The sequence below is a fragment of the Ictidomys tridecemlineatus genome, chromosome 9 (assembly GCF_052094955.1).
Source record: "Ictidomys tridecemlineatus isolate mIctTri1 chromosome 9, mIctTri1.hap1, whole genome shotgun sequence".
Classification (NCBI taxonomy): Eukaryota; Metazoa; Chordata; class Mammalia; order Rodentia; family Sciuridae; genus Ictidomys; species Ictidomys tridecemlineatus.
In genome coordinates, this window is record NC_135485.1 from 63,960,834 (window position 1) to 63,977,789 (window position 16,956).

The following is a 16,956-nucleotide window of genomic DNA, read 5'->3' on the forward strand; positions in this document are numbered from 1 at the left end:
TCACACATGCCAATTGAATTCTCAGCTAAAAAAAACAAAACGAAACAAAAAGGGGTGGGGAAACCCCAAACCTTATAAAGGTAGAGGTAAATAATCTTCCACTCTTCAGTTCTTAGCTTGGTCTCTGTAACAGAAAACAAATTAACAAGAGGGGGAAAAAAAAAGTAGAAGCTTAATACCATGAATACCTCCTGCATACATGGGAGATAATCCAGAGATTGAGTAAATTGCTAGAGTAGGACTTCAAAGAGTTTAAACTTCAGGTTTAAGTGCCATTGGTTTCTGAAACAAGGAAAGAAGGGTGTGAGAGAAGCCCGGTGAGGATGAGATGGCTAGGAAAAGCACCATAAACCCAGGTGAGGTTTGCCATGTAGATGGAGCCATGTGTTCACCTCTGAGAAAAGCCTAATGGCAAAGTGTCCTTCTCTTCCCAGTGCAGTGGGGGAGACATCCTAATAAGTGGCAATTTCTCTTATAGATGTCAACTTCTCTTACAAAAGGACCATTTTCCAGAGCTTCAGGGCCTGCAGTTTCTCAAAATGATCAGCTCAAAATAATCCTTATCCTAAAGAGGCAAATTTTGGGGTGGCATGTTCTGGGCTCTTGCACTCATATTTTAGAAGACACATCTGAGCCCTGTAGTAGCAAGGACTTAGACTCTTCACTTTGTTCTGCAAATGTCTGACGGGTGACTAAAAGCAGGATTAAAGACTTGGTGTCTCTACCTCCATTTTGCGTCTGCCTCCTATCCTCTGAGTCACCTTGCATGCCAGGAACAACAGGTCTGATTATTATACGTCTCACGAGTTGAAGCTACCCTTCCACCCCAGGCAACAGCAACTTTTTCATGCTGACAAAGCCCTGCCTGATCAATCCTGAGACCAGACCTCAAGATCACCTGCTTGGGCGGCTGTGTAAAGCCTCCAGCTAGGCAAACCCCCAACCCCTCCCCTCATTTCCCTTTCTGTAAAACCTCAAAGTTATCAGCCCCTTGAAGACAGGGCTAAGGACATAGGACCTCAGGTCTTCCCACTGTAGCTACACTGATTAAAGTTCCTTTCACCATTACCTTTTCTGTTAGGTTGTTCAGCGGCCAGACCTGATTTGTTGGATCCCCACGGTTAGGCCTCTGGCCCAGGACTCCAGTAGCACTGTCACTGTGCTTTGATAAGGACCATTGAACAATATTCCCTGTAACCGAATTTAGTGTGCAACTGGCATGCAGTATTCATAGACCCTCCGTGCCTTCCCTTCTTCCAGGTAGATCAGAGATGAAGGTGGAAGAAGCAGCTCTTTCACGGTCTCTTCTAATCCCCCTCAGTTCTGTGCTTTGACCCCTCCTCTTAAATCCCTCTCCTTACCACTTTTGATGTAGTTATTTATGAGCCTGCTTTATTCCTGAAGCTAAGCTGTATGTTTCCTAAAGGACCACAGGCGTCAGGTTCACCTTTATATCCTCTGCAGCACACAGAGAACTCACAAAAGAAAGCCAGGGCTACATGAAGCAACTTCCAATGGGTATCAGCCTTGATCTACCTGTATCTTAAATTGATGCCTTTCTGGTTCCCACAGTAAGATTCAAGGAAAAATTTCAGCAGCATTCAGATTCTGGAAGCTTCTTCTCTTTTTCATGCTGGACTCCATTTTTCTCGGCATTCCTCACTCATGTTTATGGACACACATCATGGCCAAACGGCTCAATCATCCCTTCCTTGGCTAGCCAGCCAATGTATTCTGTTCTTGAAGACTACCAGAATATGCCATCCCAAAACATGACTTTTTGGTTTATATATTATTTTGAGCTAAAGGCACCTGAGAACCAGCAAACACAGGAAAACCTCTTTATTTCCCCCTAATTGCCTAAAAACAAAGGATATATATATATATATATATATATATATAAAGGTAACTTCCATCTTTAAAGATGTCTCTGTACAGAGCTACCCAATTCTTATCACTGGACTCTTATCTGCATAACAAGACAGTTCTTATTTACCATATATTTCCTCCCCTCCTCTATCTATAACTTATCTTCTCTGTCCTTAAGTTCCAAACATCTTTTCCTTTGTTTAGACTCAGATTGTATATAGGTGTCAATCATTTGATTGCCTCCCCAGCCACAATTTTCTTGATGGACTTTTATGCCTACAGCTGTAATTAAAACTGTTTTTCTTTCTCAAAACACTAATCTCTGTCCTCTGAAGAGGTTTTTGTTTGTTTGTTTGTTTGTTTTTTGTAGTGCTGAGGATTGAACCATGCGAGGCAGGCACTCTACCAACTGAGACATATCCCTGCACGGTGACAAGGAAGACCAAGCCATGCTGTTTATTTTATCAGAGAGGATCCAGTATGGAAAACAGTTCATCTCAGATAATTTGAAGAAATTTGATGTAGGGAATTGCTATGGTTTGGGACACAAAGGACCTTATGTTAAAGGTCTGTGGCACTATTGAGAGGTGGTGGAACCTATAGGAGGTGGGGCATGGTGGGAGGACGTTAGGTCATTGGGGGATATGGCTTTGAGGGGGATATTGGCATCGTGATCCTTCCTCTTTCTCTGTCTGCTTCCTGGATGCCACGAGGTAAACAGATCTTCTCTGCCATGTGCTTCCAGGCCCAAAGCCATGGGACCAAGTGAATATGGACTGCAACTTCTGAAAACATGAGCCCAAACAAATATTTCTTCCAAGTTGATTATCTCAGGTATTTTTGTTACAGCAACAGAAACCTGAGAAACAGTGGGAGTGATTACCACATGAAACGTACAAAAGTGCTAAAAAATTTGAAATGTCAAGCAAAGGAGCAGGGCAGGAGGGACAAGCCAGATGAGAGCAGCAAAGAGCTGCAGTACTCAGAGGGCTAGAGAGAGCAAGGGAGAAGGGGTGTTAGGAGCCCAGGAACCAGGCTCAGCACTACTGATGGCAACAAATCACACTGGAGCCTGCCAGAGGGGCTGAATCTACCAAGGAGCTGTCACACAGGGGCTGGAACCTTGGCGGACACAGCCAGAGATGCTGCTCAGTTTCCTGCAATGCCTCCCACTGGCCTGCTGGGGAGGGGAAATTTTTCCTTTATCCTCTAAGGTCTAGTGGTTGGTTCCTGTGAAATTAATTGAAATAAGAGAGATAAGAGTAAATTCAGTTTGTGCAACACACATACATGGAAGGGTGCTCAGTAATGAGCAATTCAAATTGCTGGTTAGAATTTGGAGTTTATGCTGGTGAGGTGGCACACACCTGTAATCTGTTTTGGGAGGCCGAGGCAGGAGGATCATGAATTCAAAGTCAGTTTCAGCAAAGGTGAGGTGCTAAGCAACTCAATGAGACCCTGTCTCTAAATAAAATACAAAATAGAGCTTGAGATGTGTCTCAGTGGCCAAGTGCCCCTGAGTTCAATCCCTGGTACCAAAAAAAAAAAAAAAAAAAAAAAAAAAATTGGGGGTTTACTACTCAACTTCACTGAGGAAGGGAGTTGGGGGAGAAAAGGCTCCTAAGGAAGAACAAACAAGTTTCCTTAGTAAGGACACATGGGATTTTACGAGAATGAGAGACAAGAATGTTTAGGCAGGTGTGAGTGGACTTTCTGTCTTCTTCCTTGCTATTTGCTTCCCCAAAGAGGGGCTTTATGGGAGGGTCACCACTATTCTCTCTTTTAGCAATAGACTTGCCTCCAAAGAGGAGATTTATGGCAGTTTTATTTCTTAGAAGTTTCTGGTTTTTGTCAGAGAAGAGAAGCTCTGAGAAGGCTTTTTAAAATTTTTTATTTCTCCTGCATCCGTTGAATCTCAAATGTCTTCAGCTTAAAATAATACCAGTGGGTCCCCATAGGCTAAAGCTGACTGAATGCTAGTTGCTCAAGAGGGCGTGGAAAATGTAGATGGCCAGATTCTAGTCCATGCGCCTTGGAGAAGACAGGAACAAGATATGGGTCTGAGAACAGGCAAACCACCAGCCTTCTGTGGTCATCTGTGATATAGCTTTACCATTTCCTTTTACTAGAGTCCTGCATTATGAAGGAAGCAATGCCTACCCCTCCAAGAGCAACTCAGACAGTTCACTCCTGGGTCTACTTAAATCACTTAAGTGATGGTACTGCCTAAATAACAAAAAGAGATTTTTATTAGAGAGACCTCACTACCCCCAATGGTCACATACATGAAACTATTAACTTATTTGGGTTTATGGAATATGGAATAGAAAGAACTCTTTTTTTTTTCCAAGCCACTTGAATTACTAGGAACACTTTCCCTGCAATTCCCCCAAAAAATTAAGTCAGGGAAAGTTACCAATGATGGGATCCATGCTTCTCATTCAAGAGAGATCACTGAAGTTTATTATGGACAAGCAGAAATGTGAAATGGATTTTTCTGGTCTTACCCTTTCGAGTGGCCTGAATCAGATCTTGGAATTCTGTAGCCATTATTTGTGAATGAAACCACTAGCCATTAAGAATCAGTAGCTCACCAATTATGCATTTGGAGTAAATAATGGGAAAAATTATTTATTTTTGCTAATTTGACAAGCAAGGTAGTTTGATGGCATGTCAGAATCTTCTCATGTTGCAAGAAAAGACAACAATAAAGAACGTACCATAAGCTTGTGGGAAAGCCAGACTCCCCTGAAGTGCAGGTTGCTCATAGTAGCAGAAGGGTAAATTCAGCAACTGCCAAGTTCATTCTGTTTTCAGCACTATTCAGTGGGACATACACCCGATCATTTTTACTTTTTTCTATGTATGTACTCATGCCCTCTTTTTGTACTTCCCTCAAGGACTTTCAGCTTCTCCTTAAATAACTCATGTTCTTCTAGCCCAACACGTTGGCAAAAGCAAGTTGTTTTGGCAGCAGGGCCATTAATGATAGGTGTTGGTGTAAGCCTTGGCAGCCAGTGCTCTGGGGAAGGCAGTGACCTGATTACTGACAGCTGTTAGAGCCTCGCTTGTCTGTGTTTTAATTTCCCCAGCAGAGTGGCATGAACACCACCATCATTAACATTTAATTTTGATTTAGTATGTCTACACAGGCTGGGAAAACTAAAGTGCAGCCTGTTGCCTATAAAAGTTCAAGCCCTCTTGAAGTCATTCTGAACGGCACCTGCTCAGGGTCAAGCGATGGGCAGAGGGAGCTTTTCAAGGTTGTTCCAGTTTTTGAAGTTTTCCTTTTCTACAGGAGTCCTGAAAGGTGAACCAAAGAGCTAAAGAGCCAAAAGAACAGCAAAATCCTCTTCCTACTCCTTGGTAATTATACTGAGAAAAAAACCCCAAGAATTAAAATTAAGTTAAACTAGAGATCAAGACCCAGGTTTATAACACAGATTGAAAGGAATTAAATATCAATATTAGTGGTGGCATGTGTTGTTAAACTGAGCTAAGTGGATAATTTCAACAAATATTGGAAGGTGACAAAGACTCTCCTCTCAACCAGATAGATTCTTTTCAACTAGGCCTCAATTTTGGCCTATAAAAATGACAAATTGTTGCCACAAATAATTTTGTCCCTCCTGCACTAAAAGACTCGAAAAACACTAACATAGTTTTCTTTCTTTCTTTCTCTCTCTCTCTCTCTCTCTCTCTCTCTCTCTCTTCAATACTGGGAATTGGACACATAGACACTCTACCACTGAATTATATCCCTAACTCCTTTTATTTTTTTGAGATAGATTCTCACTAAGGTGCTTAGGCTGGACTTGAACTTGTGATCCTCCTGCCTCAGCTTCCCAAGTAGCTGGGATTCTGGGGTGCATCACCATGCTCAACAGAACAAAGATTAACACAGTTTCTAAAAACTCAGGGCTACACCTCTAGAATGAACCAACCCCTGTTAAAATGTCTGCCCTGAGGAAGTCAACACTACCAAGAGAATAGTCTGTTCCAGCTACACCTGTTAATAGGCCCGTGAACTTCCTACCAGCTATAGAGCAGTTCCTTTAGAAAGCTTGCCATTGGAGATGTTGATCTTCAACCAGCCAAAATGGCTTCTCCAGGACCTGAGAGCATTTTTGAAATGTAAACATTCAGGGAAATAAGTCTCAGTGTGTGTGCCTTGCTCTGTCTTTTCTAGTCCTTCCTAGCATAACAATTTGAAAAGTTTGCTTCCTCTAGTCAGGCACTAATTAACAAACCCAGCCTTTGCTCACCCCTCTCCTTGTCTTCTACTCTAAACCCTCAATTTGCCTCTTTAACACCTGGTCATCCCTACACAAATGGACGTTGATCTCAGTTCACGCTGGACCTCTTCCCCTTCACTATGGGGTTATCACAGAATATTCGTAGCACTTTAGTGTCCAGCTTTACTTTTGACAAAGATTAAATACACTTTCTTTCTGTCCTAGTTTTGACAGATCACAGAGCCAAGAAGGCCAAGGTTGTGAACTTATTCTCCATATGGCTTTGCCTGCACTGTGGTCACCTGTGTGCTCCTCCGTCAGGTGTTTCACAGATGCCTTTCATTGATCACAGGGGAGACCAGATGAGAAAGCGGAGATGGCTCAGCACAAACCATGAGTGATTTTTTTTTTTATGGTTTCTCATAACCTCTTCTAGAACTCAAATACATGGATGGTGTGGCTCACCGCCTTCTCTTTGTACACTTCAGTTGGAAGAGTACCTATGTCCTCCCTTCTGCAGATGCCCTTCTTTCTTTGTCTCCAACATTCGGAATTCTCCTGTCTTTTTAGCATCTAGTTCATGGTTCATTTCTTGCACAGTTCTTTGTCGAGGACTCTGTCTCTGGGGTCTATAGCATTTGTCCCTGTCTCATTTTGTTCCTGTCATTGGCACATAGTCATTTTATTTGTGCCTAAAAGAAACAAGGGAATTATCAGTGTGATATTCCACCTCTTTATTTTCCACCTGTGTCTAGCATCAAACTAAATATATTGAAATTATTCAGTAAACTGTATTTTAAATATTTTTATTGAGCTTTCAAATGGCTTTGACAAATTTCAGCAAAATGATGTTGAACTTCATTTATTGGGTGGACAACAGAATTTTATTATGACTCTCAAAGTGCTTACAAATATATACAGAATTAAACCAGTGTTACTGTATTTTATACAGAGTGAGAAATCTATTGTCTGGGAAAATTTCCCCAATTGTATGTGCTACCATACAGTAATATTGTATTTTACCACAAAAGAAAATCATTTGGCATGTTATATTATAACAGCTGGTTCTTTACACTTAAATTGCAGTTAGCCTACATTTTCATAGCTTTATGCATATCTCTTTATTATGATAATATACTTTCTGCCCATTTTAAAGAGAGAAAAAATTATAAGATGTCCTAGATTAGATGGCTCATAAAACTCCTCAGAAGGATTCAAATGTCCAGTTCTCTGCAGTAATTGGATCTCTTTTGTTGCTTTGTTTTAATCAGGGATAGAACTTTAACATTTTATATAAACTGCTGTTAGGATAAGTAAAAAAAAAACATTTCACTAGAGAAAATTACAATTTATAAAAATGATCGGTATTTATCATAGTTAACTTCCACAGAGTTTTTAGAAACACAAAATACCCTTTCATGGGCATAATTGCTCATATGCTAACAACCAGAAAGAATCCCCCAAAATGGTGATTTTCTAATTGTGTTCCATAGAGATACCAGAGAGCAATTTTCAGATGTATTAGTCTCTTATTGCTTCTGTAACAAATTAGCACAAAGTGCAGTGGTTTAAAACAATACAAATTTGTTATCTACAATTCTGAATGTCAGAAGTCTAGAAAGGTCTCAGTAGGCTAACAGAAGGTATAAGCAGGACTGTATTTCTTTCTGCAGGCCCTAAAAGGGAATCAATTTCTTGCCTTTTCCAGCTTCCAGAAGCACCATTCATTCCTTGGCTCAAGGTCTCCTTCTATCTTCAAAGTCATCAATGGCTGGGGAATCTTTCATTATATCATTCTGACTCTCCTGTCACCTCTTTCACTTACAAGGTCATTTGTGACTACATTGGGCCCACCCAGATAATTCAAGATAACCTTGCCATCACCAGTCACCTAACTGGCAACCTTAATTCCATCTGCAACCTAACCACATATCAAATTTATAGGTTCAGTTATTATAAGGCAAACATGTCTGGGCAGGTTGTTATTATGCTTATCACCCCAAGAATCACACACATTTAAGTTAAATTCTTAAAACAGAAAAAAAAAACCAAACAAACCCAGGTTAATTATTTAGAATATTCAGAAGAAATGAAACAAATACTAAAATGTTTAATGTTTTGAACTTTAAACACCAGACACTACAAGCATATTGTGCTGCCAGGTTACTCATTGGTTTTGGTACAAACTTTAAAGCTTCTAATGCTATATGTATGTATGTGCATATAATTCATTTTGGGGAAGTTTAATTATCTAATGTGTTTGGTTCAGCTAAAACAGAATCCAATCCACCATTTCCTCCTTAATATTTGGCATTCTTGGTTGTTTGTGAAACTTAGCACCTGAGAATCCCTGTTCTCTGCTTTTGCTATTATCAGATTGTGCTAACATGCTGAGAGTGTGTGCCAGTATCTTTTCTTGTGGGTAGGAGGAGGTCATCTTTTTCTCCTTTATGGATTCCATAGAGAACCCTCCTCAACACTGCCTTAGCTTATGTAGAAAATGCAGCTTCTATAAAAATGTGCTATTCTGCATCAACAAAGGGAGTAAGACCTATGGCCTGGATGTTTCAATTGGCTCTTTAATCATCACAACTGTGTTAGTGCCCATCTTCATTGTTTCCCCCCACCTCTACTATATACTTAAGCTATGTTTCATATCATTTTTTTAAATTATTTCATAGGGTTTTAGACAGATGGAAGAGTAAACAGATATGTTCAGCCTGCCATCTTGACCCACAACTTTCCAAATATTTGTTGGGTAGCTTGTGCTGCAATGTGCACAATCAACAGAATAATCAGTGTGATCAGGTTTGAGTCCAGGTTGTCACTTATTAATGGTGGGTTCCAGACAGGCCACATTTTTTTTGTAACATAGGGTAAAAAAATAATATCATGGCATTCTCCCTTTAATGTATATTTATCATCCTAAATAAACCTGTTTATGCCTAAAAAAAATAGCATCTTAGATGTCAGTAAGGAATCATCTAAATAGTGCTATCCAAAGGATTTAGCATAGTGCTGGCACATGGCAAGCCTTCAGTAAATGGAAGTTTATTGTTTATTAACTTATCAGTGAGAGTATCATAGAAAATACATCACTGTGATTATGTTATTGGAAATCAAGTATAACAATGCTTATGTGTAATGCTTGGTGTTACTTCTTGTCACAGTGAGATGGAGTTCAGAAACTGCAGTGATGATTGTATGGGAAGGTTCTTGAAAATGGAAGCATAAAGCCAAAGAGGGTTTTCCATCAGTCCTTCCTTAAAAAAAAAAATATCAGTGTGGAGATTTGCTGAGAGAATAACTAAGTTTGAAAAGGCTTATACTTGACCAAAACTTGGGTGTGCTCCACAGAAAAGCTTTGTTTGGGTGGTGGTTGTTTAAGCTTATAAGGCAAAGCAAAACAAGTATGGCCATTAGAAAGAGCTTAATGGAGTTAGGCATCCTAGAAATGGACAGGCTGACTTACAACTTGAAAACATTGAAAAAGAAAATCCTGATACCACATTGGAATTACCAACATTTTAATGTTTTGAAATATAATATGAAGGAACTACAGGTACCTTCCTTGATGTGTCAGTGCAATCAGATGACAGCAACAAAAATTTCAAATCTGAATGTGATATAAAATTTAAATTAAGTCTGAGATAAGTAGATTTAATATTTTTCTAAATGGTGAAATAGCCATTTATTCCAACTCCATTCACTGAGTGACCCACATTTTCCACTATGACTTGAAGTATCACCTGTACTACCTATTATTTTCTTCATTTACCGCCACTTCCTGTCTTCTGAAAAAATCATCAAAATTCTATACCCTGGTCATAGGGGTGGGAAATGGACCCAAATGACCACTAATAGCTTTTTCCGGATTTTTTTTTTTTCCTAACTGAAATTGTCAGCAGTGAGATCTTTGTGCTTTGGTCTTGAATCTATATGTCAGTCTTAATTTGCCTGACAGAGGACAGGTGGCAACTACTGATGGTGTTAAGCTTCGCTGATTCTAATTGCCCTAAGGGTAGGTTTGTTGCTGCCCCCCAGTTTGAGAATATGGTGGCTAAATATCCCTTTTTGCTTAAACTAGATATCCTTGGGTTTTTAATCACTTAAAAATGAAAAACCATGTTTATTATAAATTTGTAAAAATATTTGGGTCTATTTTATTCTCCATCTGTTCCCACTGATCTACTTTTCTAGAACTAAACTGCTTCAATGTCTTCATGCTTCAATATCCTTTAGTGTTAATACCATGTTAGTCAACTTTCTATCACTATGACAAATACCTGAGATAAATCAACTTAAAAAGGAGGGAAAATTCATTTTGGCTCATGGTTTCAGAGGTCTCAGTTTGTGGCTGTTTGGCCATTGTTTTGGGCGGTAGCAGCACAGTACATTATTGTGGGAGTGCAGGGTGGAGGAGTTGCTCAGCTCATGGCAGCTAGAAAGCAGAGAGAGAGGAGGGTTCAGGATCCCAATATCTTCTTTGAGGGCATGTCCCTAGTGATCCAGCTTCAGGTAGAAAATGATGGGTTTGAAAAATCACAGGGAAAATTCTGGGAATTTCAAATAATCCAGTTTGAAGGAAGAAATGGGTAAGAGAGGGTTGGGGTGTAGTTTGGTGATAGAGCATATGCTCTGCATGAACAAGGTCCTGGGTTCAGTCCACAGCATAACAAATAAAAAAAAAAGTGGGGTTGGGGATATAGCGCAGTTGGTACAATGCTTGCCTTGCAAGCACAAGGACCTGGGTTCAAGTCCCAGCACCACCAAAAAAAAAAAAAAAAAAAAAAAAAATCCAACAAAGGTAAGAGAATAATAAAAGGAAGCTTGAAGATAGGTTGTGGCAGTTTGAATTCATTTTGTGATGGACAGATTTTGAACAGAGAAATAAGGTGTAAATGTTGAAGAAGATGGATTATTAGTAGAAGGTTACTGTAAATATGAGCATTATATTAAAATATTATCCATAGTTCTTAATGCATAATTTAAGTATATTTAATTTGTAGAGCATAAGGACTCTTTAATAAAATATATGTAATAAATAATTCATATTTGAAAATGTGCATCAGCTTCATGCCTTTTCACTGGACATCAGGCAAATCAGAAGGCAATCTCAATAATTCTTCTACTTCTTCTTGCAAAGCCTCTGCTTTTTCATGCAACAGCATCTACAATAAAAAAATCAAGACCTGAGGCCAAAATGTACATTGCTAGAACTGCCAACATTTTTACCACTATTAGAAGCCTGAATCTTTACACATCAATAATCTAGACATTAAAACTAAAATAACAAGATTGAAAAATGGCCATTTAAGAACAAGTGATTATAGTAAATGAGGCTAAGGCATTTAGTTAAAACCATTTTAGCTGATCATTGCATAGTATTCCAAAAATAAAGAGGCTTTAATACTCTCCAAGATTTGTTTTATTGGAGACTTGGCCACTTGAGAATTAATTTTTAATCTATAAAATCTTAGACAATTTTGCAAAAATTTAATGAGCTCCTGGAAAAGTAATCCTTTATATATGCATTTTATTAATCCTCAAAATTTAGTATGCCTTTAAAAATTCATCAGTATTTTTAGGAAAAGTTATTCAACTTCTTTAGTGACTATGGTTGATTTCAAAAGTAACAAAAAAGGAAAAAAAGTATTTCTAAAATAAGACACATAGAAGATTTCAATAAATAACGATTCCCCTTTCTTCTAAAATGCAGAAACACTTTGGGTTTCATATATGTAGGGGTGAAATATTAGCACTACTTCTGTTATAACATTTTTATAATAAAATGTTTATCAAAATCATACAAAGGGGAAAAATAATATGAAAGCAAAAATAAAAAAAAACAAAAATACTCTACCAATTTGATAAAGTATAGCACTACACATTATTAAAATGTGATTAACATGTAATCAAGTAAACTTTCCAGTATCTGAGAGAAGGATCACCAAGTAAGATAAATCTCCCTCTAAAAAGTACACAAACCAACAAGTAAATTGCACAAAAAACATATTCCAGTAATAGTATAGAGAACACCATCTACCTCAAATTACTTATAGTTTTAAAAATATCTACCAAAGAGCTGGGGATATAGCTCAGTTGGTAGAGAGCTTAACTCCCAGGCACAAGGGCCTGGATTCAATCCCCAGGACCACAAAAAGGAGTGGGGGGGGGGGGGAAGAAGAAGAAAAAAGCTCCAAGTTGGTTTTCAAACATATTATTTGGGCTGGGTATGTGGCTCAGTGGTTTTGCACCCCTGAGTTCAATACCTGATAGCCCCCCCCCAAAAGGAAAAAAAATCTACCAATTCTCAGATCTATTTCTTGAACTCCTACTTTAAGTATTTGCAGAGATGGAGGTGAGGCTGAGAAAAAAACTATACAGATGTGGTAAGAGGGAACCAAGAATCTAAGATTAAGTAAAATCATCTCCAGAGAGAGAAAAGTTACAGTAATATAAAAATACTGGAAACAAATTTTGGTAGGTTAAAACGCTGTTTATAGGAAGGTATTTAAAGTACGTGGAGAACTCTAAGAGGCAGTCTTGGAAAGGCTATGTTTTCAGAAAAAGACTGGCTAAAAGGGGAAAGGTGCCCTTTGGAAGCAGAGCCATGAAGGAAAAAAAAAATGAGGGCAAAATTTAGGATGCTGTAGGACAAAAGGAATAAAAAATTCCAAGGACACAAACCTTGGTACACTTCTCCCCACCCTGAGCTATCCATGAAAGACACCATATTTCACAACTCTGAGATAATACTCTTGAACTGGGAGTCTCATGAACTATTCCAAGTGGCAACCCTGTCCAAGAAATGCAACAGCATAAGCAGTTATCATCACTGCTTGAGAAAAAAAAAAAAAAAAACCAGAAATGAGAATCAAAGCTCTTCAGTTCATAAAAATTCCCTCTCTGCCAGGTGTGATGGTATATGTCATATCTATAATCCCAGGGACTCAGACTCAAGAGGCTGAGGCAGAAGGATTGCAAGTACTCCTTGGTCTAATCCTAGGTACAAACAAAGCAAACAATTTTTTTTTTCTGAGCTCACAAAGAAATAGGAAGAAAAAGGCAAAATGTTCATAACAAAAAAATAATAACTATAATTATGTTCAAGGAAGAACAGATCTGAATAAAAAACCTAATTAGGGTCACTGAAATATGAAAAGTGGGAAAATTATCAGGAGAATAAAAACAACAACAACAAAAAGATATAAAAAAGAGATTGGTCATATTGAAATGGAAGATAGGCAAAGAAGATCTAATATAAATACAATTAGAATTGTTAAAGAAAAAAATCAAAAGGATCAGAACTAATATTAACTTCAATCCCCTAAAAATTCTTAAAATAAGAGAAAATAAAGACATATCCTAATGAAACTACTTGGATTTAAAGATAAAGAAAATAGGTTAATGTTTTATATACAAAAAGGAGGGCAGGGAGCCAGGCAAGGTGGTGCATGTCTGTAATCCCAGCAATTTGAGAGGCATAAGCAAGAGGATTGCAAGTTCAAGGCCAGCCTCAGTAATTTATTGAGGCCCCTAAGCAACTTAATGAGACCCCATCTCAGAAAATAAAAAAGGGCTGAAGATGCAGCTCAGTGGTAAATTCCCAGTACCAAAAAACAAAAACAAAAATGGGAGAGGAGAGAAGAAAGCAAATAAAATCTGTGCTTAAAAATTAAAAAAAAACAACCCCAAGTAACATTTCAACACATTATTTCTATTGTGTACTTTCAAATTAAAGAAAAAAAAAAGAGTTGTAAATAAATATTGAATTCTGGTTAGCAAATTAGGTCCCCCCACATCAGTGGTAGAATTTAGCAATTCTGAAACTACTTTCAGTGTATTCTATTGAACAATATAGATAGATATAATAAAAACAGGAAGCAAGTTTCTCAATGTTGGAGAAAGGAACTAAAAATACAAAAAGAAAAACTTCTATAACAAGTCCTGTAGTATAGGATGAGTGTGGAAAACAAATGATGACTGGAAATTCTTCAACACCTCCATTAAGAGGTGGAATTCTCTTCCTTTTGGTTCTGGGATGGCCTTGATGATCTACTTATAACTAACAGAGTACAGTAGAAATGATGCTGCATGATAGGGCTCAACTGAAAGAAGTCTTGTAGCTTCTGCTTTGGTTTCTTGGAATGAGAACACTGCAAGGTCATTTAACTGCTCTTAGATCACAGCACCCATGCTGGAAGAAAGCCAAGTTACATGGAGATTATAGAAAGATAAATAAGAAACCACAATATTTTAAAAGAAATAAATTAGATTGAATAATAAAAAAAGAGTACAAAATACAAAGAGTTTTTGAACTCTTGAATTTCTTATTCTTTTCATTTTTTGGTGTTTATTAGGGATTGAATCAGGGCCTCACATATGCTAAGCAGGCACTGTACCACTAACCCTAGACTCCTGAACTTCTATAAGAGCAGACTTATGCACATAATAGCAACGGCTGTTACTTATGGAAAAGGAAGAATGATTTGGATGAGGAAACCCAAAGTCAGGAATAATTTACAGAGAGAACTGGGTCCTAATAAAGGAACAAGTCTCAAATGCCTGGATAGATTTTAGAATTGCTGCAATGCACTGCTCATATATAGTAGTTAGCCTACCTCTGATTTCACCATTGTATCCTGTGTCTTTTCGGTTCACAAGTCCTCACTGAGAAGAGCTTGTGAAATTGTATCAAGGTACTTCACCTGCATGTGGACTTGATTTAAGAGAAATACTGTACCTTGAACCTGGAGGCTGAGGCAGAAGGACTGCAAGTACTCCTATGAACCTATGTCTGATGCCATACTGGAAAAGTCTTTTGGGGTTGACTATATGATGTATGTAAGAGAAATGTAGATAATCTATGACCACAGGGAGGGCTTTGGGAATGACTGCAAATTATCTGACATTCCTTTCATGTAGAAGTGGGATTCTAATTTTCCTTCCTTTTAATCCAGGTCTAATGACTGGTAACTAACTGTATGCAGCAGAAATGATACTGTGTTACTTCTGAGGTTAGTTCAGAAGATTTCTTGCATTTTTTGCCTTGATCTCTTGGAAATGCTCACTCCTCAGATGTTCCTTCTCCTAACCTAGTTGCCCTGTAATGAGACCCAAGCCACATGGAAAGGCCATGTGCAGTTGCTCCAGTTGAAAGCTCCAGTAACGGGGGAGCTGGGATCATGGCTCAGTGGTAGAGTGCTTGCCTCAGCACTAAATAAAAATAAATAAACAAAATAAAGGTATTGTGTCCATCTATAACTAAGAAAATAACTGAGTTATGTAGAAAATCACTGGTACATGCTAAAATGAGTATGTGAAAGTCTAATAAGGAATAGGCTATCTACTATCTATCTTAAAAGTATCCATTCCCCCAATATTTACTAATCACAAAAGGGAAAATAATAGCTTAAAGAAAGAAATTGGCAAACATCACTTCCTTAAACCAAATGGTCTAAGTTAATGTCAGCAATGGAACAAAAATGATATCATGTGGCTCCTGATATGATGTACTGAAGGATACACATAATTTTTGTGGCATTTCTGCCAAAAAATGTATAACTTCAAAATAATCTTAATTCATTTCCTTATTTCCATCCCGGATCCCTTATTTACAGTTTTTTTTTTGGGGGGGGGTACCAGGGATTGAACCCAGGGGTACTTTACCACTTAGCCACGTCCCCAGCTCCTTTTTATATTTTATTTAGAGACATGGTCTCACTGAGTTGCTTAAGGCCTTGATAAGTTGCTGAGGCTAGCTTTGAACTCCCAATCCTCCTGCCTCAGCCTCCAAGAGCCACTGGGATTACAGGCATACATATACCACTGTGCCCGGCCTTACTTACAATTTTATAACCCAATACTGTACTTAAAATCCTGCTGCAAATATCCATTAACTCTTTAATCTGGCTGGAAAGTAGAAGAGATTGAATCAGAAAAAGTATCTTAGTCTATAAGATGAAAGCCTTGTATTGAGAATGACTGAGCAACAAGAAAGAAGGAATACTGGTCCCTGGATACACCACTCATTCCCATGTCACCTCTAAACTATTTATGTTTAAACTTGTCTAATAATTTTTTCTAACTTAAAGTCACTAATTTTGTTCATTGTTACTACAGCTCCATTTATAGCCTTAATAATATACAGTCTAACTCCACAGTCCTGGCTATCCTACCTCCTGTTTCCTTGTATACATCACCTAATTTTGTTAGGTCTCATTTATTCTTTCAAATAGTTGTTAAACACATATTATAGACTTAATGCTGTGCTAGGTGCTATAGAAATGAAATTGACTATAACTTTGTTCTTCCCACCAACCCAAAGAACTTCTAATCTAATGGGACAAAGACCATCTAAGTGGTTTCATCTGTATACTGGGGATAGTACCAACACTGCCCACTACATAGGGTCATTATAAAGATTAATTAAGGTAATGTATTCAATGAGAGCCCCATTCAAATAAGTAAGATTTATTTTCTAACTATTTCTGTTTTATATATGGCAATTATGTAACAATGAAGTCTAAAAGAAGCCAAACAATTTCGGATTTATAACTATAGTGGAGACTAAGTAAGAAATAAATCAAATTATTGAGTAATAGCTTTACCTATGTAGACAGATCGACAATGGTAATCCATATTGGATCCAGCAAAGTACCTAGATAGTGAATGGCCTAAAACAACATTATTTAATATGGATGAGGAAACATACATGAAACAGAAACTCACTGGGGCAAAGAGAGCTGTTTTCAAAATGAGAGCTGTGAAAAACTACCAAAAAAATGAAAGACTAGCTGGGCATGGTGACACACACACACCTGTTATCCCAGTGACCCAGGAAGCTGGG

The 16,956-nt window shown here is 38.1% G+C and overlaps 1 protein-coding gene across 5 annotated transcripts in view; it reads right to left on the reverse strand.

Moving 5' to 3' along the window:
• Window positions 1–7,142: 7,142 nt before the first annotated feature.
• The window catches only part of Helq (helicase, POLQ like), a 45,916-nt gene continuing 36,102 nt past the window's right edge, over window positions 7,143–16,956 (reverse strand). For all 5 annotated transcript variants that reach the window (XM_040292202.2, XM_021735941.3, XM_013364766.4 and 2 more), the window contains one exon: window positions 7,143–11,275. In XM_040292202.2, coding sequence (XP_040148136.2) covers window positions 11,189–11,275 — 87 coding nt within the window. In that variant the 3' untranslated portion in view covers window positions 7,143–11,188. The remainder of the gene's footprint in view (window positions 11,276–16,956) is intronic.